The following is a 25849-nucleotide window of genomic DNA, read 5'->3' as shown; positions in this document are numbered from 1 at the left end:
AAGTAGTTTTAAAACCAAAACTAGTCATAAGACATAAAGACCAATGCATATTAATTAAGGAGCACGCCATCAAAAAGATACAACAATTGTAAATATATATGTACCAAATAATGGGTCTCATGATTTTATGAAATACTACTGGATATAAAGGGACAGACAAGCCCCGATACTTCAATAAAAATACCCCACTGTTATCAATAGGTCATCTAGACTAAAAATCAATAAAGAAACTTCATCGTTAAATTATACCACAGAATAGACTTAAAAATTTATTTATACATAGGCATGCCTAACTTATTAACACTACAAAATGATTTGTTACCTACAAAGTTTGCACTCAATTTCACAATAGGATTTTCTTTTTAATTTCATGTTTTAACCTTAGTATTTTATGTTGGGCTGCATTCATAGCTTCACATAATAACAGGTCATACACACCTGATTCTAGAGGATATTCAAGCCAACATCTGAATAATATACAAGGTATGGAACTTTCTCTAATATAAATCGCATTTTAGTCTACACAATAAGTTTGTTTTAACAAATACAAAAATTCAAATAATTTCTTATATCTTATTAAATCACAATGGAATAAAATAAGCAATCAATAGCAAGAGAGATTGAAGAATCTATAAAAATAATTGGGAGACTACATAAAATAATCTTGAATGATCAGTAGGTCATCAAAAAAATCAGAGTAGAAATTTAAAAATTCTTAGTAAGTGAAAATAAAAGCACAGTTTATCAGAACCTTTAGAATATAGCTAAGGCTATCTTAAGAAAAGTTCACAGGTTACATAAAAAAAAAAAAAATCAGAGCCCTCAAACCAATTAACTAAGGATCTAACTCAGGATTTTAGAAAAACAAGAACAAGATAAATTCAAACAGAAAAAAAAAAATAAAGATCAGGATCAGGACAAAAATTAATAAAATGAAAATTAAAAAGACAATACATAGAATCAACCAAAGAGTTAGCTCTTTGGAAAAAAAGAAAAAGAAAAAAAAAAAAAGAAAAATTGACAAAATAAACAAGATGGGAATGAAGGCCCAAATTAATAAAAATTAGAGATGACAAGGGGAACAATAGATACCAAGGAAATCCAAAAGCTTGTTAGGGACTAACTTAATGCTATGGCCCCAAACAGAAAGATCTAATAAATAAATAAATAAATTTCTAAATGCATATTACTTATCCAAGTTACATCAAGGAACATAAACAACTTAAACATACCTGAAACAAATCACAAGACAGAAATAGTATAGAGTCTCCAAACAAGGAAAAGCTTGGGCTAGACAGATTCTTCACTAAACTCTACAAGACTTTTAAAGAAGAGCTAATACCAATATTACTCAAACTGTTTCAGAAAGCAGAAAAGAAACCCTACCAAAATCTATGAAGATAGTATTACCCTGATATAACAGTAGTCTAAGGTTCCAACAATAATAACAACAACAAAGAAAACTGCAGTAGAACAACTTTCCTGGTAAATGTAGAAATAAAATTATTAGAAAAATACTCATAAGCAGAATTCAAGAACATATCAAGAAGTTCATTATAATAAAATTGATTTGATTCCTGGCATGCAAGAATAATTAAAAGCACAAATCAATACACATAAGACAGCACATAAATAAGATTGAAAGGAAGAAATCACATGACCCATCTCAATAGACACAGATAAATTCAGTATCTAGCAATAAAATCCCTGAAGAATTTAGAAATAGAAAGAAAATAAAGAGTATTTCTGACAAACCTGTAACCAACATTATACCAATGGGTAAAAATTGAAAGCATTTCCTCTAAAACTAGGAATAAGACAAAAGTGCCTACTCTCTTCACTCTTACTGTAGTGCTATAAGTCTTAGGTAGAGCAATGAGCCAAGAGAAAGAAGAGGAATACAAATAGAAAAAAGTAAAATTACCCCTATTTACAGATGCCATGGCCCTATATTTAAAAGACCTTAAAGACTTCACCAGAAAAGCCACAGACCTGATAAACTATTTCAGCAAAGTAGCAGAATATCCACATACAAAATCAGTAGCTTTTCTATACAGTTAATAGCTAACTTGCCAAGAAAGAAACCATTTTCCCTTAAATCTCACAATAGCTTAAAAACAATGTATACCTAGGAACAAACATCAGCAAGGAGCAGAAAGAGCTTGACAATATAAACTTTAAAACGCTGCAGAAAGAAATTGAAGACACTAAAAGATGAAAAAACCTCTTATGGTCATTTAATTTTGTGAGAATAGCAGAAGCAAATTCATGCAATCCTAGTTAAAATCTCAATGACATTCTTCACAGAATTGAGAAGAACAAACCTAAAGTTGTTATAAAAGCACAAAACCCAAAAGAGCCAAAGAAATTTTCACTGGAAAAAAAAGTGTATTTTATTTGGAATACCCATAGAGGTCAGGAAATTACTAAGGAGCCATGAGGAGTTCACAGGAGGAAAAACAGAATGTACTAGTATAAAGGGATAAAAGGAAATAACAGAACAGACAGGATTAAACTGAGGTGAGGAAGCAGAGGGTACAGCAGAAGGAGTATGGAAAGGGATAAATAACACTAAAGACATAAAAACACCTACTATTAGAGAAATGTCCTAAACTGACATAATATAGAGTCAAAATGGAGTGTCCTGACTAGTTTTATGTCAACTTGATGCAAGCTAGAGTCATTGGAAAAGAGGGAATCTCAATTGAGAAAATGCCTCCATAAAAGCTGTAAGGAATTTTCTAAATTAGTGATTGATATGGTAAGGAACAGCCCAGGTGTGTGGTGCTATTCCTGGGTTTTGTATAAGAGCAGGCTGAGTAAAGCCATGGGAGCAAGTCAGTCAACAGCACCCCTCCATGGCCTCTGCATTAGCTCCTGCCTCCAGGATTCTGTCTTGTTTAAGTTCCTGTCCTGACTTCCTTCAATGATTAACAGTGTGCTGTGGAAGGTATAAGCCAAATAAACCCTTTACTTCCCAGGTCATGATTTTTTTTCAGCACAGCAACAGCAACCCTAACTAAAACATGAAGTAAGCCTTTCACAGGGCAACAATGCCCCTAATAGACACTAGCTAACAAATAAAAAAGTCCAGTGCTATAAACAGGTCATTTCTTTTAGAGTTGTTGGCCAGAGTGGTCCCATAGACCTCAAACATTACAGGTCAATGCATTGTTCTTAGTTATGTTTCTAGTCCTTGATGGTGAAAGGCTTATTGTTGAAGATATCACATACTTGAGTGATAGAACCTGGGAAAATCTGGCTGCTATGGACCCAGAAGCTTCATCCCTATTGAACAGCTTTATAGTGCTGGAGGGTGCCATGCAAGCTACCAGAAGAGAAAAGAAATTATCAGTCATACTCAGTTGTAACCTCTGTGAGCTACAACAATGATTGGCCTGTCAAGAGATATCTATTGGTGCAGTCAGGGCACAAACACCAAGGGAATAACCAACTACTTTCTGCTTGGATTTAAACCTAGCTCCACAAGATAAAACTCACCTCTGGTATCATTTTGTTGAGCCAAGAACCTATGGCTAAACAGTTCACAGGCCTCAGAAGAGAACTTACTATTATTTTGCTAAAGGAACACAGTATTAAATTGATTCCTAATGACTTTCACTGCACAGTTAGATCCCTCAATCCTCACCTGAGAAGTTTTCACTTTCAATGGATGATACTTAACATGGAAACTCACAACTAGCCATGGTGCAGAGAATAAGAAAGTGTAGAATGCTTAGCTCTAAAGGGAACATATCTCCTGTATCTCACCTCCCCCTCCAATACTAAGTTCAGTCAGGGAACATTGTAGAAGAGGTGACAAACGATGTGTAAGGACCAGAGGCAGTGAATGGTCACATGGACACATCTGGATACAATAGAGGTGCACATAAGAACGCACAGTGATTTTGACAGCATGTACAACACAACACCTGTGCAAGTCCGAACTAGGCCAAATTCCAGCATTGAGAGCTGGGCACACAGTCCCATACCAAGTATTAGAAAGATTGGCAATTGTTGTTACCAGCTGGAAAAAGAAGGGTCAGTTTTCTCTAAGAGTCTAGCACCTAGTAAGTTGACTACACTCCAGTAGAAGACCATACATCTAAGAATATCTAGGCAGCACAAACTGGTTTTGGAAGGTTGTTATTTTTCTTTTTTTAGAAAGACACAAAGTTGGTTGGATAGAGAAATGGAAATGGATCTGGGAAGAGTTGAAGAGATGAGTATTATTAAAACACATTGCAGACAACTAAAAACTTTCAAAGAACTAAAAAATATGTAAAAACAAAGCAATAAGAAAAAGCAATCCTAAAATTGTTATAGAAGCACAGGACTTCAAAATAGAGACAAATCAATTCTAAGCAGGAAAATTAATATTTTAGGCATTACAATTCTTGTTCTCAGATTATACTACAAAGCCAAAATACAAAAACAGCTTACATGAAACATGGTGCTTACATGAAAACTGACTCTCAAACCAATGGAACAGACTAACGATCCAGGGAAGAAAGAAAATACATTATAACTACAACCATCTAGTTTTTGATAAAGGTATCAAAACCATAATTGGAAAAGACTTTCTTTAAAACAGTGCTGTGAAAACTCAGTATTCACATGTAGAAGAATAAAACCAGATCCCTGTCACTTACTTTGCAGAAAAAAAAAAAAAAACAATTAAAAAATGGATCAAAGACCCTAATATAAGACCTGAAATGCTACAGGAAAACAGAAACATTGTAAACTATAAGCACAGGCAAAGCACAGGGTCAAGAAATAATCATTAAGAACTGACAAATAGGACAAAAAATAAAAAAGCTTCTAAACAGCAAATGATACAATCAAAACAGTACAGAGACAGCCTACAAAACAGATTTTTGCCTTCTTTATATCCAACAGATTAATATCTACCATCCATAAAAAACTCAAAACTTCAACACACACACACACACAAAACCCACAAATTTCCATTAGCAAGCTAACAAATTGAACATACAGCTCTCAAAAGAAGAAATGCAAATGGTCATAAAACAAAAAATAAGATCCATGAAAAAATGTTCAAAAACATTATCCTTTAGGAAGATGCAATTAAAATTATACTGAGTGTGGATGTGGTGACACCCAACTATAAGGTCAGCATTTAAGCTCTAAAGCAAAAGAACAACTGTGAATTTGAGCCAGTTTGGGCCACATAGGAAGTACAAAGCCAGCCAGAGGTGCATGGTGAGATCTTATCTAAAATCATCATACACACACAAAACAATCAATCAAACAAGCAAGAACAGCTGAATAAACAAAAGTGCATTAATATTCTATCTCACTCCAATCATAATGGCTATCATCTAAAAAAATCAAATACAAAACATTCTGGGAGGGGGAGAGATGTCTTGGTGATCAAGAGTACTTACTGCCCTTGTAGTTCTGGCTTCAGTTCCCAACACCCACACGGTGGCTCACAACCATCCATAAGTCCAGTTTCTGGGGCACCTAATGCTCTCTTCTGATTTCTTCCGACAACAGACAGGCACATGGTATACATGCATACCTGCAGACACAACACTCATATACATAAAAGGAAATAAATGAATCTAAAAGGAAAGTTTTTGTTGTTGTTTGTTAACTAAAATAAATGTCAACAAATGATAATAATGACGTGGGGAGAGGGGAACCTTCTTTACACACTGTTGGCTGGACTGTAAACTGGTATAGCCAATGAAATCAGTATGGAAGTAACTTCAAAACAAAACTACCATACAATCTAGCTATATCACTCCGAGGTATATATAAAAAGAGTCCAAGTCACAAACCAAAGAGATACAACTAGCACATCTGTGCTTATTGCTGCACTGTTCACAAGAGCCAGGACATAGAACCAGCCTAGAAGTCAGTCAACATATGAATAGATAGTACACAATAGAATTTTTTTCAATTGTGAAGAAAGATGAAATTATGTCATTTGCAGAAAAATAGATGAAACTAGAGATCATTTTCATTAAATAAGTCAAACTCATAAAAACAAATACAATATTATGAGTTTTCTTTCAGAATTGTAGAAACTAGATTTAAGTACACACACACAGAAAAGCACACCATGAAAGTTAAAGGAGATTATAAGGTGTGAAGAAAAAAGTCTAGAGCAGTGGTTCTCAACCTTACTAATGCTGCAGCTCTTTAATACGTTCCTCATGGTGTGGTGACCCCAACCATAAAATTATTTTTGTTAATACTTTATTTTGTTTGGTAGGTTGGATGGTTGCTAGGTTTTTTTTTTTATTCAATTTATTTTTTATTTACATTTCAAATGATTTCCGCTTTTCTAGACCCCCCACTCCCTGAAAGTCCCATCAGCCCCCTTCCCTCCCCCTGTTTTCCCACCCAACCCTTCCCACTTCCCTGTTCTGGTTTTGCCCTATACTGCTTCACTGAGTCTTTCCAGAACAAGGGGCCACTCCTCCGTTCTTCTTGTACCTCATTTGATGTGTGGATTATGTTTTGGGTATTCCAGTTTTCTAGGTTAATATCCACTTATTAGTGAGTGCATACCATGATTCATCTTTTGAGTCTGGGTTACCTCACTTAGTATGATATACTCCAGTTCCATCCATTTGCCTAAGAATTTCATGAATTCATTGTTTCTAATGGCTGAATAGTACTCCATTGTGTAGATATACCACATTTTTTGCATCCACTCTTCTGTTGAGGGATACCTGGGTTCTTTCCAGCTTCTGGCAATTATAAATAGGGCTGCTATGAACACAGTGGAACATGTATCCTTATTACATGCTGGGGAATCTTCTGGGTATATGCCCAGGAGTGGTATAGCAGGATCTTCTGGAAGTGAGGTGCCCAGTTTTCGGAGGAACCGCCAGACTGATTTCCAGAGTGGTTGTACCAATTTGCAACCCCACCAGCAGTGGAAGAGTGTTTCTCTTTCTCCACATCCTCGCCAACATCTGCTGTCTCCTGAACTTTTAATCTTAGCCATTCTGACTGGTGTAAGGTGAAATCTCAGGGTTGTTTTGATTTGCATTTCCCTAATGACTAATGAAGTTGAGCATTTTTTAAGATGCTTCTCCGCCATCCGAAGTTCTTTAGGTGAAAATTCTTTGTTTAACTCTGTACTCCATTTTTTAATAGGGTTATTTGGTTTTCTGGAGTCTAACTTCTTGAGTTCTTTATATATATTAAGCAATACTACAGAGCAATAGTGTTAAAAACTGCATGGTATTGGTACAGTAACAGGCAGGCGGATCAATGGAACAGGATTGAAGATCCAGAAATGAACCCACACACCTATGACCACTTGATCCTCGACAAAGGGGCTGAAAACATCCAATGGAAAAAAGATAGCCTTTTCAACAAATGGTGCTGGTTCAACTGGAGGTCAGCATGCAAAAGAATGCGAATTGATCCATCCTTGTCTCCTTGTACTAAGCTCAGCTCCAAATGGATCAAGGACCTCCACATAAAGCCAGACACTCTGAAACTAATAGAAAAGAAACTGGGGAAGACCCTTGAGGACATTGGTACAGGGGGAAAGTTTCTGAACAGATCACCAATAGCGTATGCTCTAAGATCAAGAATTGAAAAATAGGACCTCATAAAATTACAAAGTTTCTGTAAGGCAAAGGACACCATCAAAAGGACAAATCAGCAACCAACAAATTGGGAAAAGATCTTCACCAACCCTACATCAGATAGAGGGCTATTATCCAATATATATCAAGGTTGCTAGGTTTTTAAGACAGAGTCTCTTAGTACAGTCTTGGCTGTCTTGGAATTTGCTTTGAAGACTAGTATGGCCTTGAACTCACAAAAATTCACATGCCTCTGCCTCCCAAGGGCTGGGATTAAAGAAGTGTGCCACCATCACCCTGCTCCTTGCTACTTCATAACTGTACTTTTAATATTGTTATGAACTGTAATGTTGTATTGATATGAACTGATGGCCTTAGGCAACTGACCACTGTCAAAGGGTCACTTGACCCCCAAAGGCATGATCTACAGATTGAGAATTGCTGGTCCAAATGAAAGAACTAGAGAAAAAAGTAAGAAAGACAAAAGTACCCAGTTTCCTTTCATATACAGAATCTAGATTTAAATAGATTATATACACATAATACATATTATACTGTGTTGACTAATTTTATGTCAACTTACACAAGATGGAGTCAACCTCAGTTGAGAAAATATTTCCATCAAATAGGACTGAAGGTGAGCAGGGTAGTGGGGAACAGAAACTCAAGACAAATGGCTCTGTTCCATCATTTCTATGGTCTCCTACCTTTAGCCTGGCCTCCACAGAGGCCTTCTTCCGAGCCTCCCTTCTGCGATACTGCTCCACTTTGTCCAGTTGGTCTGGGCGCTGAAGCATCCCAGCAACCCTTTGGACTGCTGTTGCAACAGCCTCCAGGTCTGTCTCCTTCATAGTCAAAAGGTAGGCAGAATCTTTGCACATGTCATAACACAGGTACACTACATAAAGGAGAAGGTATGTTAAAATGAAGTGATGACTCCACACTTACCATGCACGGGTCTTATGATCACAGTGCAACTAATGAGGAATTTCTATAACATTTAAATTAGTAAACTAGAAATGAAAGCTGGACTTGGGTCATAAACTCCTTAACAAAACTGCAAATCTTTAGAATTCAATTGCTGAGAAGATTTTACCTTAACAGAGAGAAGCAGGGATATCTCACAGGCGTAAGACAGTCACATAGAGAGAATGTTTATACAGAGACTTAGACTATGCCAAAGATATCTCTAACACAATTCTTAGCTCTGTAAAAGACCAGCTTTTCATTTCTGGAGCTCACCCCACTGCTGCCCATGTCCATGGGGTAGTCACTGGAAGACAACAACTATTACATACACCTCAACAGCCCAGTGGGCAAACATGAGTCTTATGACTACCTAACCACTGCTCTGGGTAAACCAAGATTCCACTTCTTATTTTTAAACACCTCTAAACACAAAGATAAGACAGCAAAAGGTATATATTGTTCTTACTTGACCAATTTGTTTCCCCTAAGCACATATGTACTAGGTCTATCAACCTTCAGTCTGAGATCCAATACTATGCTGGACCTTCACAGGCTATGTGCTGACTATCCAGAAAATGAGAGAATTAATAACATTGTTCCCTTTGATTTCAGCTACTCAACATCCACAGATGTGATAAAGACCTACCTTCTGGAAACTTTTACTCTCTATTCCCAAATAGTCTCAGAAACCCACTAAAACCCATTGTGCATTTCCAGTTATGTAGCTTCTCCCTGTGTTATTTCTCTCTTTGCATTTTTCATTCCAGTGGAACAGCACTGTAAACACTATCTTCATCTTCTGACTATAAAATTACACATACCCAAATAGAAAATCTGAGCATTCCATAAAAATAGGATTCCACAACCACTTCCAACAGGACTACTAATTCATTGCAGGTTTTTGTTTTGTTTCTTCTTCTTCTTTTTTTTTTCTTTAGTTTGACATGTTATCCTCAGCATTCCCAACAACAATAAAACTTGTATAATTCTATCTACAAGGCTAGGTATTAAACTCAATACCAAACCACTCCCGCTGTCATGGAGTCACCTACTCCAGCTGACAGGTGAAAGGCAGTAGTCCAGTGGCAGTGTTACAAGCCAGATGCAAAAGGAAAGCTGACAAACAAACAAACAAACAAACAAACAAAAAAAAAACCCTTTGCAAGAAAGAATACACCTGAACACGGAGGATCAAAAAGTAAAAAATAATACAAGATCGCCACCAAATCTGGTTCCAACGGCAGCTTGAGAACTGTCAGATTTCCGGCCTCAGAGGCAAAAGGGAACTCTGACGGTAGAAATAGCCCTGTCCAAGGGGATGGGAGGGACGCACACCGAGGACAAACCCAAACCCGCCCGGGGACCCGCACCCGGGGGGGGGGGCGGGGGGGGCGTATCCCGCCAGAAACCTCGGCCGATGTCGTCCCTCACCAAGGACAAATCCACTAAGGGGTACACAGTGCCACAGTTGAGGGCCCAGCGCCCCGCCCACCGAACAGTGACCCAAGGCTGTCAGAGTAGAGCTTCCTCACCGTCCGCACGGCCGCTTCCACCTCCTGGAGCCGGACCGGAAGTGTGCAGCCAACGTGGTCACTTCCGTTTCCGGCGTCTGGGCGGAAGGACTGGGACCTGTGTAACCTTGAAAGTGCCGTGCCGGCGATCGTTCAGTAGATTCTTAGGGTACTTGTCCTGCTCCTGGTGACACAGACTCAGGATCAGGGATTACGGATTCAGGCCTGGCTCTGCAGTCTGACGTTTGGCCCTCTGCCGCCCCTCTTAAGATTTTTAAGTAACACCTGCTGAACCCACCCTTTCTCTCCGGAGTCACCTCTTGGGTGTGCCCTTGCTCAGCTCCTCCCCTTAGCTACCTTAGTCTCTCCACACCGCTTCATCTCTTTACTGTGTCTTTTGTTCAAGATTCCACTGCTTATATTTCGTATATTTGTTTCTTCTTGCTGTCCTCTCCCTCATCTCCCAGAAGTTTCTGACAGTAGATTTCGAATATTCAGGACAGTACCATAGAGAGTGGGCTGCTGCTAATAGCTGCTCACATAGCACATAGAAGCTACGAAGAAAACAAAACCACAAGCAAAAAAGCAGCTGATGCAATTACTCCAACTGAAGGAAGCGGTGAAGCATCAGGTCGCCGCGGTACCTAGAACAGCCAGAATCTTTGTTCTACTACCTCCGCAGACACACAGACTTTCCCACACTGGTATGAACTTTTAGTAAATTTTTGCGGGTTTAGGTTCTTCCACTCACCCATCTGGTATGGCAATTCTGCCCTGACGGGTCTTTTTTTTTCCCCACTTTTTCTTCATGCATTTGTTGAGTTGTGTGTCTACCCATAACATCACTACAAAGTCTGACTCTCCCAAGCCAGTGGATGATGGGGCGGATCTTCAGTAAATGAAAGAACAATGTAGGTAACCTGTCATAACCACAATACAAATTATATGATGAAGTCAGTCTTTTGAAGATGCAGACCCTCCCTTCATGTAGGAGTTGCAACTGGGAAAGTGCCCTGGCCCCTTAGTTTATGACAAAAAAAGGAGGAATTTCAGCTTCATGAATGCTCAACTGGAAAGTCAGGAGGCACGGCTACCAAGACAAAGCTACAGTTTTCTTTGGTTACCTTTTATCTACTGCTGCTACCCTAATCTACTGCTGCCTACTATGAGGCGGAGTGTTTAGTCATGGTGCTCCCTAACAGATTCAGTTAAGTAGCCTAGTTAGAGGTGAACTGCTTCAGTAAATGACTCAGCTTATGTTTCCTTTCAACTAAAAAAAAATAAATAATGAATAAATAATATAAGAATCTTGATTTTTGTTTTTGGCAAACCACATTGACAAAATCAGGAAACCCTTGAGGGTCATTGGATGAATATGCTAAGCATACTTTTGAATGTACAGGTAAGTTCATAGACAAGTATAGGAATAACACGGCCAAAGTAGGGAAAGAAAAAATGAAGGTCCTGCTGCCCTAAAGTAGGAAGAGTGGTCCCAGAGTCATCTTTACACCCACCCACAGAAAAAGAGAAGGCATGGGTTCCAAGTAGGTGAAGAGCAGATGGAGACTCCTTCTAGAAACCTACATGATCACCTCAGAGCTTCCTTGGTAAACAGGTGGGTCCAAAAACACAACAGAACGATCTATCCTGGGGATGGCTAGAAGGTTAGAAGGTTGGGCCCTAGAGTAGAGACGGCTGCCAAAGACAATGCACTTGGGACAGATTCTTCCTCCTCAGCCAGAAGAGTAGTGCTAAGGCCTAACCTTTGGAAAAGAAAATCCAGAAGGGCTCTTTGGGCCCCCTCAATCTCAATGGAAGTGAGTCTTGATGTGGCTAAAACCTGTTCATGTTCTCAAAAGCCAGACGTCTTGATGAGCTACACAGTAGATGTTATTAAATATGCACCAAAGAGAATTGTAACTTCCAAACAAGTAGAACAGAGACTAGGAAGAGAGCATAGAGGATTTCAGACAGCAGAGAATGTGAGAATAGGGAGCTGATGATGCATAATTGAGAACCGAGTGGGAAGTACAAATATGTTCAAATGAGTGCAAGTAGGCAGATTAAACAAGGTGAAACTGTTATAAGAGAAAATTAAAACATAAGGGGTTAGTAGTGGAGGGAGTTTTCTCACAATGGCCAATTAAGCCTGAAAAAATTGTGGGTGGTGACATTAGCATCAAATTCCCAGGTTTTGTCAAAAGCCACAGAAACTATTGTGAAAATATAAAGTACAAGAGTCATAAAGGAAAAAAGGTTAAAATGTATCTATTGCAGGATAAAAATATTGAGTGAAAAGATTCCTCTGCTATGCCTTCCTCACTCTTCACAGGCACTGTGAGTCTGGGGTGTCCTTGGGCATGTGAGGGTCCTGACCCCCCAGTGAGAACAGAGGGGGACCCAAAATCAACCCTTAATCCAACCTTTCTACTTTTACATTTATTATCCCCTTCTGTCGACCTAGAATATGAATCCAAAATAATCTCTGAAGGAAAAGGCACACAATCTCACACTAAATACATGGAAACATGAGATTTATTTTTACACAAGTTTTGCAAATGTAATACAAACCACCACATTAGAAATGCATTTGGATTCTCTGTTAAAACAGAGCACCAGGAAAATAGCACAGACACCTGCACTGTAGTGTATACTTAAAGTTCACTGGGTCTAGGTCTTGAGGACTTTTCCCCAGTAAAAACCACACATATAAGGGTACTTTGTATTTATTACTCCCCAGCCCATCTCTCATTATATTTAATCTTTGATATTTTTTTAGCCATATAGGCAAAAGCAAGCTATCACAAAAGGCATGAACCTGTATGTAGTTAGTGTATATGGTAAAATGCTAAAGTAGGAACAACCTCTGTTCACTTCCTGTGCAAGCTGACTGGAGACTTGTGATGAATGAGCAAAAGTGCAGGTTTGGGAGATTTGAACTTCCTTAGACAGCATTGGCACCAGGTATCCAAGCTTTCCATGTGCTCTGGTCCCCCCAAAACACAAAATCTGCTAAAATGACATCCAAGTGCAGAACTCATTGTCCACAAAGTCTGACCTTCAGGGAAGCCCAGGTCCTGGTTGAGCAGCCCACACTCCACATTTGGTAAGTCATCCCAGCAGGGGTGCAGATGAGGTACATCTGAAAGTTTCAGAGTACCCGAGCAGAAGACATATGGACTTCACTGGGGAAACAGTTCTTCTTTGATTACGTAGTAAGGGGATGGTGATCTGGCTAAAATTGGTAAATATGTAGTAATGTATTTTATTTTGTTTGAGACAAGGTCTGATGTAGGCTTGAACTGCTCATCTTCTGCTTCAATCTCTCAAATGCTGGAATGCATGCCACCATGTCTAATTATGTCTCTGAATTCCATCTTCATGGTCCCTTTCCCTAGGTTTCTTTCATGGGCTCCAGGACACTTGGTAACTGTTGTATACATTGGAACATAACAGTCTACCATGTTGTTATGTTATTACATAAGTCTGCTCCTTGTATAGGAAGTATATAGGATTATGAGTATGGTTTAGAATTGGAACATAACTAAGTATTTTCAGAGAGAAATAGATTGGAAGACACTTGAATGGTGTGAGCATGACCTGCCCTTAGAAGCTGGGAATGTGTTTAGAACAGAAAGTGTTGAGGAAGACTCAAATTCTACCTGTTGTTATTCATTAATACCCACAATGTATGCTGTGCTTGGCAGAAATGTATAAGCAATGTATAAACTGGTACAGTTTGAGGAAAGGAGGGAGACAGGTGGCTGGGCATAGGGGGAAGATCTGGGACACCATCCTGGCTTCAGACTTTAGGTAATGGGAAAGCTGGAGTGGAGGTATAAGCATGCCTTACATCTATGATAGCACAACTCCTATCTTGCTGTTTGAAAATCCTCTGTAGGCTAGGGACAGAGAGAGCACAAGGCCTGGGCTCTCACAGTGAGTATTCTCAGTTCTAGGAGATCTTCAGTTGTATCTTGATCCCATGGTGAGTCTTCTTGAGAGCCAAATAGCTCAAAAACTAGGCAGAAGACCTAGTCCTGCTCACCCAACTTGATTTCAATAAGATGATAGGCATCACTGGACAGCTTCTGTCACTAAGCCAATGACTGAGCAATGATACTCTGGAGCCATAGGTAAAGGAAAGAAAATCTATGCTGAAGATACTATCTAGTAGAATTAGCCACAAGGCCTTTCCAGCAAGATCCTGCCATTCCTAAGACCTCAGGGGAAGTAGCATCAGAGATAGATGTTCATCCCCGAAAAAGACTTTGAATGAAACAGACAGGCAGAGCACAGCAGGCTTTTTCCTGTTCAGCGGATCCTGTGCTAATGGAGCAGGATTTCTGATCTAAGCCCTTCCTTGGAACATTCTCAACTGTACCCCCCAGCCACAGTCATTTTGCCAGTGGCTCCTGGTGCCTCTTCCTTTCTGTTGTTTATATTATATCCACATTTCCTGCCATTAGAGTGCATTGTCTTTACAATTCAAAACAAATAGTGGCTGCTTTTTTGTCCCTAAGTCTCCCTGGTCTAGGAACTGTTGCCCTTACCTGAAGCACTGTAGGCAACAGCCAGTGCAATGCCTCTTCATCAGTATGACTTCACCTTTTTCTGTGTGTTGTGCTTCCCTGGTTCCTGGCCTTGATGTACTCAGGGATACAGGTACATAAGCCATACTCAGCGACCCACCAAAAACACCATGGTGTTTCCCTGACTACCATTATGCAAAGTACAGCCTTCGTTCCTAGTTAAGAGCCTCTGAATTCCTGCTGCATACAGGCAGGAGGTGTAGCAAGCTTAGGCACCAGAAACACATTATTTTGACAATCAGTTGAGCCCTGCCAGCATATAATACTTCCTTAAACATTTTTAATTTCTCAATGTGAAATTGCTGTCCACTTGAACAGATTGAGGTTTATACATGAAAATCCTCTGATTCAGAATGCTCTACTGCTAGGTGCACACAGGGAATCTCAGCCTCACACACTGAGTTCTGTAAAGAGTGTCACTATAAGAATCTCTGATCATAGCCAGGTGGTGGTGGTGCACGCCTGTAATCCCAGCTCTCTGGGAGGCAGAGGCAGGCAGATTTCTAAGTTTGAGGCCAGCCTGGTGTACAGAGTAAGTTCCAGGACAGCCAGGGCTATACAGAGAAATCCTGTCTTGAAAAAACCAAATCCAAAAAACCATAAAAAAAAAAAAAAAGAATCTCTGATAATGTTCCATTATCCAAGGACTGAATTTTCAGCAGAGTAGCAACTCTAGGGTAGGAAAATCCCATCAGAGTCTTTGGATGGGATCACAGTTATAGAGGCACTCTTAGGGAACATCCTGGGTACCTGACCAGGAGCAGCCCATGATGGTGAGTCCAGAGGCTCACGCTTAACAATAGGAGCTCTGCAATCTTGGTCCAATGAGGGGTGCTGGCTCTCACTGTGGCTACACATGAAGAGGTGATGAGGAGGCTCTGGATCCAGGCAGGTGCAATGTGCAGAATAAAGAGGAGCATGCTCCCTACAGGATGCAACAGTATCTCTGCTGTGGGGATTAGTTCCCAGTATACCATGCCCAAGGTGTGGGGTACAGACCTGCTGCCTACAGTCAGGATCTGTTTTCAGGTGCATCCTGGCAGGGAAACTGACCAGATGTCTTCTGGCCATGTCACTGGTTCCCAGCCACACACAGCTAGTTGTGCTGGCTTCAACTATGTCCTGGGACCCAGATTCATTCTCCATCTTGATTGGCACTTCCAGTGACAATACTGGGTTGCATGGGGTGCCTATGGTCACTGGCAGGCTGGGCAATTTTGCATCCTCTGTAGAAAATCCCCTAGCTGTGAAGCGCTGCATTCCAGGCAGTGAGATCCTAGATCCCAGGCTGCCCTGAGGGATGTGGCAGGGGGAAGGATCCACTTGGCCCTGGTGGATATCCGGCAAGGGTCTGTTCATCTGACTGTAGTAGGCACCAGTGGGATGGTCTATTGAATCTCTGAAAGAAGCCATGTTGCTGGCACTGAACATGCCCTGGCTTCCAGAGTAGGACACACAGGAACCATGGGGCACCAGACATGTGGATGGCTCATTCTTACTGGGCTGCCGAGTCAGCTTGGTAGTGCCCTCCTGACTTCGCTGTTCTGTGCTCCAGTTCAGGTGCCTCAAGTGTACTGGTGTCTCCAAGCTGTAACTGTACTTGTGCATCTCTCTCTGTCCCCGGGTACCAGGGGGTCTCCTTAGTATGTGCTTCTGGTCCTCCTCTTCTCTGTCCCTTCAGAGATAAGATAGCCATTGGACATAGCACAGAAGTAATACTCTTACCTCTTTAGGGGCCCCAGTGGATGCAACTTACTATGATACCAATTAAATCCCAAAGGCAGCTTCAAATCTTCCCAGACCACATTGGTCTTTTCAACCACCTGTTGTTAGTCCAAGGGACCAGTGAAAATTCTTCCTTGCTCTATCTTGCCTTCCTTAGCTCCTAGGTTTCCAGGCAGCATGCTGCTCTTCTTGCTCCAGGAAGGCATCTCTGGGCATGGGTGAGTGCCCTCCATCAGCCATATGATCATGACTAATATGATATTGTAGGGACTATCAAACTAAAAGAACAATCCTATGGTTGACCACATGACACTTTGTGGCTACAGGACTAGTACCGGTGTGATGAGAGATGAGAGACAAGGAGGGTGCTACCTAATAGGCATTTTGATAAAGAAACTCACAGTCAGAATAGAGTGAGAGGGTGGGCAAGTGGAAGGTGGGAGAAGGGCTATGACCTGAAAGGATTTCAAGGATAAACATACCCCTCCCTGACTGCTTGCTGCCCAGGCTGAGAGGATGTGTACAGACAAACCAGTGTCAGGGCTACAGCAAATATTTCTTCTCCATGCCTATCCCACCCCTTTCATTCTGATATCCACAATGATTTAACTTAGAACTTGGAACTGTGCAGTCTGTTACCACTTACCCTGAAGCCCCCTTGGGGTCCAGCAGGTCAGGACCACCCCTGAGGCACAGACATGAAGACCTGGCTAGAGCCCGGGCCCAGGGGCTCCTATCTGTTTGTCCCCTGAACAGTGAAATGCCATTTTCTCCATTGCGCCTTCCTGTTAAGATTTAGAGAGGGGGAAAATGTCACAATGAGGGCTAATGAGCAGTTTTGTTCTCAGCAGTGACCAGGACCGGAGTGACAGCAGCAGACAATTAGTAGTATTCTCTGCTGGTCATGGAATCTCTGGGGAATACACAGAGTTCTGTGGGCATGGGGATCTCTCTCAGGGACAAAAACATCTTGCCATAGAGAAAAGCCAAGAAAATGAAGTTTTAGAAGTACCTGCTAAGTAATTGAGTTTGGGATGCAATTCTGAATCACACAGACTTGTAACAGCTTTTGCCCTGTGAAGACCAGATAACAACATTAATGTAGGTTAACAATAAGACAATGGAGACTACACTCCTCACTTGGGTTCCTCACAAAGTTTCTAAAAGGAGTCAGCAAGACCCCAGGCCCCATTGCCCAGACCTCCTGACACACTCACGCCAGAGTCTGCCACAAGAAAGCTGAACAAGTGAGCTGCTTTTTATTCCTAGGTTGCTCAAAGGTAGGACAACACATGATCACTTGCTCAAAAGAAGATAGAAATTAACTCTTACACCTTTTAATCTTTATTTTTCAGAGTTTTTTCTTATAGAACTTTTAAGGTTCAATACAAAGCTAATTAGTTACTTCTGGAGGTTTATGACACATAGATTGCACCTTTCTCCCCTCCAGAAGACCAGAATAAAAATAAAGTTGGTTCTTGTGATTCAAGGAAGTTATGTTCTATACAACGAATTAGTGATCACAAGGCCACTGTCCACAGGATAAATATGGGGGTGTGGGGTGTGACGAAAGAACAGGCACTTGGAAGCTGCTTTTATTAAAAACTAAGCTCCTCACTTGGGCTCCTCATAAAGTATCTAAAAGCAGGATGAAAGTCCAGTGTCTCTACCTTCCCTTTGCATCTGTGTTCTTTGCTTTAAATTATCTGCTTACCTATGTTCATAGGTACATTAATCCTTCATGGCTCTAGAAACTAGGGATACCTATCCTATTGTCTTAGGGTTATTATTGCTGCGATGAAACAGCATGACCAAAAGCAACTTCTTGGGGGGTAATGGGGGAAGGAGGGTTATTTCACTCGCAGTTCATCATCGAAAGCAGTGAGGGCAGGAATAGGGTAGGAACTTGGAGGTAGGAGCTAACTCAGAGGCCTGGAAGAGTTCTGCTTACTGGCTAACTCATCATGGCTTGATGAGTTACAGAACTGAAGGACCATCACTCCAGGGATGGTACCATCCACAATGGGCTGTGCCTCTTCCCCCATTAATCACTAATTAATAAAAGGCCCTACAGTTGGGCTTCATGGAGGTATTATCCTAGTTGAGGTTCCCTCATTTTCAGATAACTCTAACTTGTGGTTGATGTAAAAAGTAGTCAGTATACTATCACATTCCTCTTAAAGGTTTAAGGCACAAAAGTAAGAATAATGGAGGAGGCTTGTCAGCTCTTTACTGCAGTCTGTTTTATTCTTTTTTTTAATGGCCTTTTAAAGGCAAGGTTTTTCTGTGTAGCCTTGGCTGTCCTGGACTTACTCTGTAGGTCATGCTAGCCTTGAACTCATAGAAATCTGCCTGCCTCTGCCTAACAAGTGTTAAGATGCAAATGCCACCACCACCACCTTGCTCTGTTTCATGTTCTTGAAGGTGACTAGAGTCCTCTAGTCATTTCCCCAAACCTGCAGACACCATAGGGTCCAGCAACAGGGGGGGCCTCATAAGACAGACTGCTCATTATGGTAGAGTCAAAACTTGAAGAAATATTAACTATTTCCTAAGATCCAGTTTATCTTCTCAAGCAATAAGGATTTCTTCAGACCACTTTGCAGAACCAGAACTGACTCAATAGTTAGCCAGATTACCATGCCTTGACTAGAACTGCTTAATTAAGCATACCTCTTACCCCTACTCCAATTCTGCCTCTGTTTAATCCAAAAGCTTACGCACATGCTCCAAATATGGGATCTTTTCATATCTTCCTATCTCCTATGTATTAGATCAATGTCTTTCTTTTCCACCTTTATCATTATTGGTCTCTTTAGTGGACATATTTAGATGAGTAGCCAAGTCAGGCCCACCTAGGGACACTGGAGTCATAAATTTTGCCATTAAATTTTATTTAGAATAATTTTGAGTCATCCTGATAGGCCTATTCTGCTTTTTGAAGGAGAAATGTAAGTGTCTTGTTGGGTGATGTCTCTACTGGGTGGCAATACTGGGCCTCAAACTCTATCTGCTGAACTCACCCCAGAGTCCTCTGTGCAGTATAGCTTATCTCATTGCACCTGGGATCTGTGAGGCGCTGTGAGACTGAGAGAGAGGGAAGTGTGATCTGCTGAGTCATTGCTGGGAATGTGTATGTACTCTTTGAGAATCACGTTTTCTCACCGTATATCTAGGGGCAATGACAAAACTGTAGCAAGTACTGATTTGGAGATTTGAAATAAATTTTAGCAGGCAGGTAAAAGAACGTGGCAGGCAGATAAAAGAACGTAGCAGGCCTGAAGAAATAAATAGGAACATCCAACACAAAAAGTCTTGTTAAGAAAGCTATGAGAGACAGCAGCTGCTCCTGCAATAACAATACAACTGCTCCCAGAGTCAGATTTCAGGGCCTGGCAACATAATCTCTGCCCCTGAAGAAAATGAACTGTGGTCCTGCTGCCTTTAGAAATCCTATAAATCCATCTAGGTATCTCCTTGGAAGGGGGTGGCCTGTGTGCCCGATCTTGTGTCCATCATGCCTCCAAGACAGAGTGAAATTGTACCAGAAATTGCATTTTTCTTTTTTGGAATTAAAGATTGCACTAGAAGTCTCTCTCCTAGTCCATCTCTGAGCACAACATTAGCGATTCCAGACTTTACAGCTAGAAAGGCTGTAACCATCTGTGATCACCATTTCCTCATCAGCTGTGCCACTTCCCACAGTACAGCCTTTATGTGGGAAGTTAAATGTCTTGTAAGGTCATTTCAGAAGGCAGTGCCCATTCTACAGGCTCCCCCATTCTGAACTGAGGATGTCATGGCCCACATCCTGGGACAGCACCACTAATGAGCCCTTCTGATCCATAGGCTACTCTGTGCTCTCCCTGTGTCATTGGCTGAAAGGGAACAGATCCTGTTAGCTCTACAGCAGACCCCTTCTTTTATTCTTTGTGGCCTCTCTGCTATAGCCAAAGCTGAGTGACCAATCTGTGGCTTAGCCCTAGACCGTGGCCTAGGCCCCCTCCCCAGCGCTCTTCCAGCAACCAAGGCCAGAGAAGACCTCACAATGCCTCTAAGAGAAGAACACTATGGCTTGGATTCGAAATAGGGTCAGGGTTATAGCTGAAACTCATGGTTCAATTTTAAATAGATGGATAGCCCATCTCAGCTTCCACTGTTTATCCCAAGCCTTGCTGTCTTAACTAACACAACCTCAGACTGAGACCTTAGTATGCTCTGGAGAGAGAGATGGGCAGCTTGGTTGTTTTAGCCACCAAAGGACAAACAAGTGACTGGGAATGAGTTGTTTTTGTTTTGTTTTGTTTTGTTTTACTGCTACTATTACTATAGTAGAACAGGAGAAAGTATTGCCTACAATCTGTGTGGGAAATTGTTGTGCAGCAGTTTCTTCCTAGATTAAAACCTTTCATCTCAGAGGGACAGTCCTTAAGACATAGGATGTAAGAGGAATATTTAACAACAGGAATTTTACAGGTGAGGGAAAACAACAAGATGTTCTAAGAGAAGGTAAAACATTCCATCCTGCAGGGAAGATTATTAAAACAGGAAGAAAATAACTCAAAATACCTTCAGGAAGATCCTAAAACTAAATGGATTCACTAAGCACCCCCAAAGAGTATACCAGCAGTAAAAACTGCTGAGAGTCTCACAAGCCAAGCTGCCTATAAGACCCTCAGATGAGCTGAGATGCTTAGAAAAGGATCAGACCAACTGAGCCACTGGGAAACGCCACTCTCCCACCTATTGATCTGCCTGAAGGCTGTATAGAATGCTTCAGGTTTCCAGCTGGAATGGGTTTTAGTGATGCAGCTGTCTGAATCATTTCTGCTCCCATGAGTAACCCTCACTTATATTCCTGTAATTAACCCTAATAAAACTCATTGGTCTACCAAGTTGGACTTTATGTTCTCCATACTTTGGTCTGTCATCAGTTCACTATCTTGGGTGAGAAGACATTTTCTCATGTCCCTCCAGGAATAGTGTCGTATAACAGAATCAAATTCAGAACTGAGGTATTGCTGTCTCCAAACTCCCTCTGACCTTATACTCCCAGATCACTATATCATGTAGAAAATAAGTTTACATCACTCCTGGAAATGGCCCACAAAACCAGGTGTGTTTTCTACTCCTAAAAATTGAGAAAATGTCACAAGACTGGTGAGACCAGGCCCAAGAAAATTGGCACAGTCCCAATAATTACCTTAGCTGTGCCCTCTAGACAGATATCTGTTTTGTGCCCAATGCCAACAAACTCCATAGAGATGACATGTTATTTTGGCCTCTCTCTGGGGGCTGAGCCTAGAGGTTAAGGGCAGTTTAGCACAATGAAACTGTGATGCTACAGGTTGCACCAATTTTGAAAAGATACCTTTCCCTAATAATTGTCAGGTACATTAGGAAATGGTTTTAAAAATATCAAACTTCATATTTATTATTTACTGGGGAAAAGTATATAAAAATTACAACATGTGGGGCATTTTGCTGTAGTGATTCCATGTTATGATGTGACAGTTCATACTCACCTTGAGTCCATCGTAACCACAATGTCGGCCCTGTGCTTTGCCTTCAAGAATGTGCTTTTCATTTTCATCTCAGTCACAGAAGGCAGGACTGGAGCCACAATGCAGAACAACGAGAGCCGAGGAGGCAGGGCTGTTCCTGATGGCGTCTTCTTCTTCTGTCCAAACAGGAATTTTAGTTTTCCTTGGAACTGCATAGTCTGGTGTTTTAAAGACAGAAAGACAACATGCTGTTTACAGAGCTGGCACAAGTATGTGAAGGTAACTATGTAGCAATGCCATTAAGCAGGCCTAATCCTAAAACTTTAGGAAACACCTGCCTCCACTATGTTAGTGGGGCTCAACCTCCAGGGGACCCTAGGGCTACAGTTCCTTTATTAGCAGTCTCATAACCATTTATGAATAGTATAATCTCACCATGCACATGTTGACATGTGACACGTGACCCTCCATGTGTCTATATAGGTAGACATGAGCACATATCTACCTGAGTGGTCACTGACCTATACACAGCCATCAGCCATCTTTTGCAGGAGTTCCCAAGAACTTATTCCTGAGATCTGATCAAACTTAACTTTTCATTTCCAAATTAGCATTCTTCACTTTTAATAAGGATAGCTTGATTTTTATTAATCTAGAATATACAGTGTGTGTTTAAATGCCAGTATAGAGCCTGGGCATTTGTGATAAGAGAATAATAAAATAAAATATATTTTTATGTTTGGAAGGCTGCTATATCACTGAATTAGTTCCTAAGTTCCTTCGAGATTCTCCTGCCTTTACAATGATCTAGTAGTATGAAGTCATACTTTCTCTATCCTTTCATGCAACCATTTTATCTTCATCCATTTTCCCTTCTTCCCAGCTTTCAAGGCCATCCACTCATCATGCTTGAATATATCTGAAGGGCCCTAGAAGGCCCTACACAAACACTGTGCTGACAGGCCTTGCCTTTCCCCCTTTTGCCTTCTCCCTTCTCCCTTTCTCCCTCCCTTGTGAACCATAGTTTACATCTCTAAAACAAGTCATCAAGGTGTAGTCCCTTATTTGGACACTTTCTTATTCCAGACTCATTCCTGAGACTGACTACCAAAATTCAGCAATCAAAGCCACCTAAATAAGATACCCAATTAAAATATACCACCTCAGCCAGGCGGTGGTGGCGCACGCCTGTAATCCCAGCACTCTGGGAGGCAGAGGCAGGCGGATTTCTGTTCAAGGCCAGCCTGGTCTCCAGAGTGAGTTCCAGGACAGCCAGGGCTACACAGAGAAACCCTGTCTCAAAAAATACCAAAAACACCACACACACACACACACACACACACACACACACACACACACAAATTATATATATCATATATCATCCTAGCTCATTCTAACACAGATCTCCCATTTCTTTCTTCTTAAAAATTGAAGTTAGACCCCAATAAACCAAATAACCTAATTAAAAATTGAGATACAGTGCTAAACAGAGAATTCTCAACAGATGAATCTCTAATGGCTGAGAAATACTTAAAAGAAATGTTCAGCATTCTTAGTCATCAAAGAAATACAAATAAAAATGACTCTGAGATTCTACCTTACACCTATCAGAATGGCTAAGATCAAAAACTCAAGGGATAGCACATGCTGCTAAGAATAAGGAGCAAGGAAAACTCTCCTCCATTGCTGGTAGGAGTGCAAACTTATATAACCACTTTGGAAATCAATTTAGTGGTTTCTCAGAAAACTGAGAATAGTTCTACCTCAAACTATACCACTGGACAAACTATGCCACTGGACATACACCCAAAAGATGCTATACCTGCTCACAAGGACACCTGCCAAACTATGTTCATATCAGCTTTATTCATAATAGCCAGAAACTGGAAACAACCTAGATGTCCCTCATCTGAAGAATGGATAAAGAAAATAGAGTTCATCTACACAATGGACTACTATTCAGCTATTAAAAACAAAGACATCATGAATTTTTAGGCAAATTGGTGGAACTAAAAAATATCATCCTAAATGAATAACCCAGACCCAAAAAGACATGCATGGTATGTAGTCACTTATAAGTGGATACTAGCCATAAGGTACAGGGTAACCACACTACAATCCACAGACCCAAAGAAGCCAAATAACATGGAGGGACCAAGAGAGAATGGTTTAATCTTTCACAGAAGTGGAAATAAAATAGATATTGGAAGTAGATGGAGGTAGGAAATTGGGTGGGAGATGGGATGGGAAGAAGAGTGGGGAGGGGATGGGGGGATCAGATGTAGGGATGGCAGGAGAAAGAAAACAGAAATTCAGTGTCGGGGTTTGCACATCTCTAGGCTGTGCTAGAGACCTAGGATGGGAGGAGGTCCTAGGGTATCTATTATGAGGGAGACTGTAGGTGAGACTCCTAGCAGTAGAAGGGGTATAGATCTTGAAATGGCTACTTCCTGTAGCCAGGTAGGACTCCCAATGGAGGGATAAGGCCAGCAACTCACCCACAAAACCTTTGATCCAAAACATGTCCTGCCTATAAACTGTGCAGGGACAAAGATAGAGGAGAGACGTAAAGAATGGCCAATGATTGACTGGCCCAAATCGAAACTCATCCCATGAGAAAGTACCAATCTCTGACACTATTAATGACATTCTGTTATGCCTGCAGACAGGAGCCTAGCATAACTGTCTTCTGAGAGGCACCACCCACCAGCCAATGCATAGAGAGACCCTTATTCAAACATTAGATGGAGCTTGGAGAGTCTTGTAAAAATGTTGGGGGAAGAATTGGGGGACCCTAAGAGGACAGGAAGATCAACAGAGGTAACTAACGTGGGCCCTTGGGGGATCCCAGAGATTGAACCACCAACCAAAGAGCTAGCATGGGTTGGACTTAGCTAACTGCACATATGTAGCAGATGTGTATCTTGGGCTTCATGCAGGTCTGCCAACAACTGGAGAGGGGGCTGTCCCTGACTCTGTTGACTGCCTGTGAATCCCATTCCCCTAATTGGGACACCTTGTTTGGCCTCAGTGGGAGAGGATGTGCCCAGTCCTGCAATGACTTGATGTACCTGGGGTGGGGTGGAAGAGTGATACCCAGAAGGAGCGCCTCCTCAGAGGAGAAGGGGAGGAAATGGGGGAAGATCTGTGTGAGAAGGTACTTGGAGGAGGGGTGCTGATATTAGGGTGTAGAGTGAATAAATTAATTAATGAGAAATTTATACCTGCAATGTCATTTGGTGCTGTTTTTCTGTCTAAGTCAGAAAGCAGCCACTTTTACTTTTATTCTCTACTTAAAAAAGGATTTCTCTGTAAAAAATAGGTGTTTGGGTGTGCATTGTGCCTAATCCAGGGTCCAGGAGGGAGACCCTGCTATGCAGGGTTTTTTTCAACCCCCACAGATTGTGGAATAAACAAAAACTGCAAGGATACACAGAGTATCAATCACATAAATGGTGTGGGGAAGTGTAGGCAGTGGTGTACTGGGAAACACTCAATACTCCTCTTCTAGGGAAAACAGAAAAATTGCTAGAGATAAACAAGAGTTTACTCTTTTTTTAAGATTTATTTGTTTATTTTATGTGAGTACTCTGTAGCCATCTTTAGAAACACCAGAAGAGGGCATCAGATCCCATTACAGATGGTTGTGAGCCACCATGTGGTTGCTGGGAATTGAACTCAGAACCCCTGGAAGAACAGTCAGTACTCTTAACTGCTGAGCCATCTCTTCAGCCCCAAAAGTTTACTCTTAGCATTTCTAGTTTTATGCTAACTTTGCACAAGCTAGAATCATCAGAAAAGAGGGAGTTTCAGTAAGAAAGTAAGCCACATCAGGCTTAATTGATGTGGGAGGGCTTTGCCCACTGTGGGTGGGGCCATCCATAGAGGATGATTCTGGGTTTTATAAGAAAGCAGGCTGATCAAGTGGTGTGGGCAAGCCAATAAGTAGCACTCCTCCACGGTCTCTACAT

The 25849-nt window shown here is 41.2% G+C and overlaps 2 protein-coding genes across 5 annotated transcripts in view; both read right to left on the bottom strand.

The window, feature by feature from the left end:
- Exoc3 (exocyst complex component 3) overlaps positions 1–10130 on the bottom strand; it is a 39009-nt gene extending 28879 nt beyond the window's left edge. The window contains exons 1-2 of one of the 4 annotated variants that reach the window (XM_052159478.1): positions 10079–10130; positions 8285–8475 (exon numbers count right to left, since the gene is read on the bottom strand). In XM_052159478.1, the coding sequence (XP_052015438.1) occupies positions 8285–8458 (174 nt within the window). In that variant the 5' untranslated portion in view covers positions 8459–8475; positions 10079–10130. The other 3 variants (XM_052159477.1, XM_052159480.1, XM_052159479.1) reach the window with 3 other exon arrangements.
- A 5107-nt stretch (positions 10131–15237) lies between these two features.
- Positions 15238–25849, bottom strand: part of Ahrr (aryl hydrocarbon receptor repressor) — an 81079-nt gene continuing 70467 nt past the window's right edge. The window contains exons 7-10 of the mRNA XM_052159716.1: positions 21900–22096; positions 17387–17448; positions 17021–17159; positions 15238–16324 (exon numbers count right to left, since the gene is read on the bottom strand). Coding sequence (XP_052015676.1) covers positions 15322–16324; positions 17021–17159; positions 17387–17448; positions 21900–22096 — 1401 coding nt within the window. The 3' untranslated portion in view covers positions 15238–15321. The remainder of the gene's footprint in view (positions 16325–17020; positions 17160–17386; positions 17449–21899; positions 22097–25849) is intronic.

The sequence above is a fragment of the Apodemus sylvaticus genome, chromosome 16 (assembly GCF_947179515.1).
Source record: "Apodemus sylvaticus chromosome 16, mApoSyl1.1, whole genome shotgun sequence".
NCBI lineage: Eukaryota > Metazoa > Chordata > Mammalia > Rodentia > Muridae > Apodemus > Apodemus sylvaticus.
This window is presented reverse-complemented; position numbering and strand designations above follow the sequence as displayed.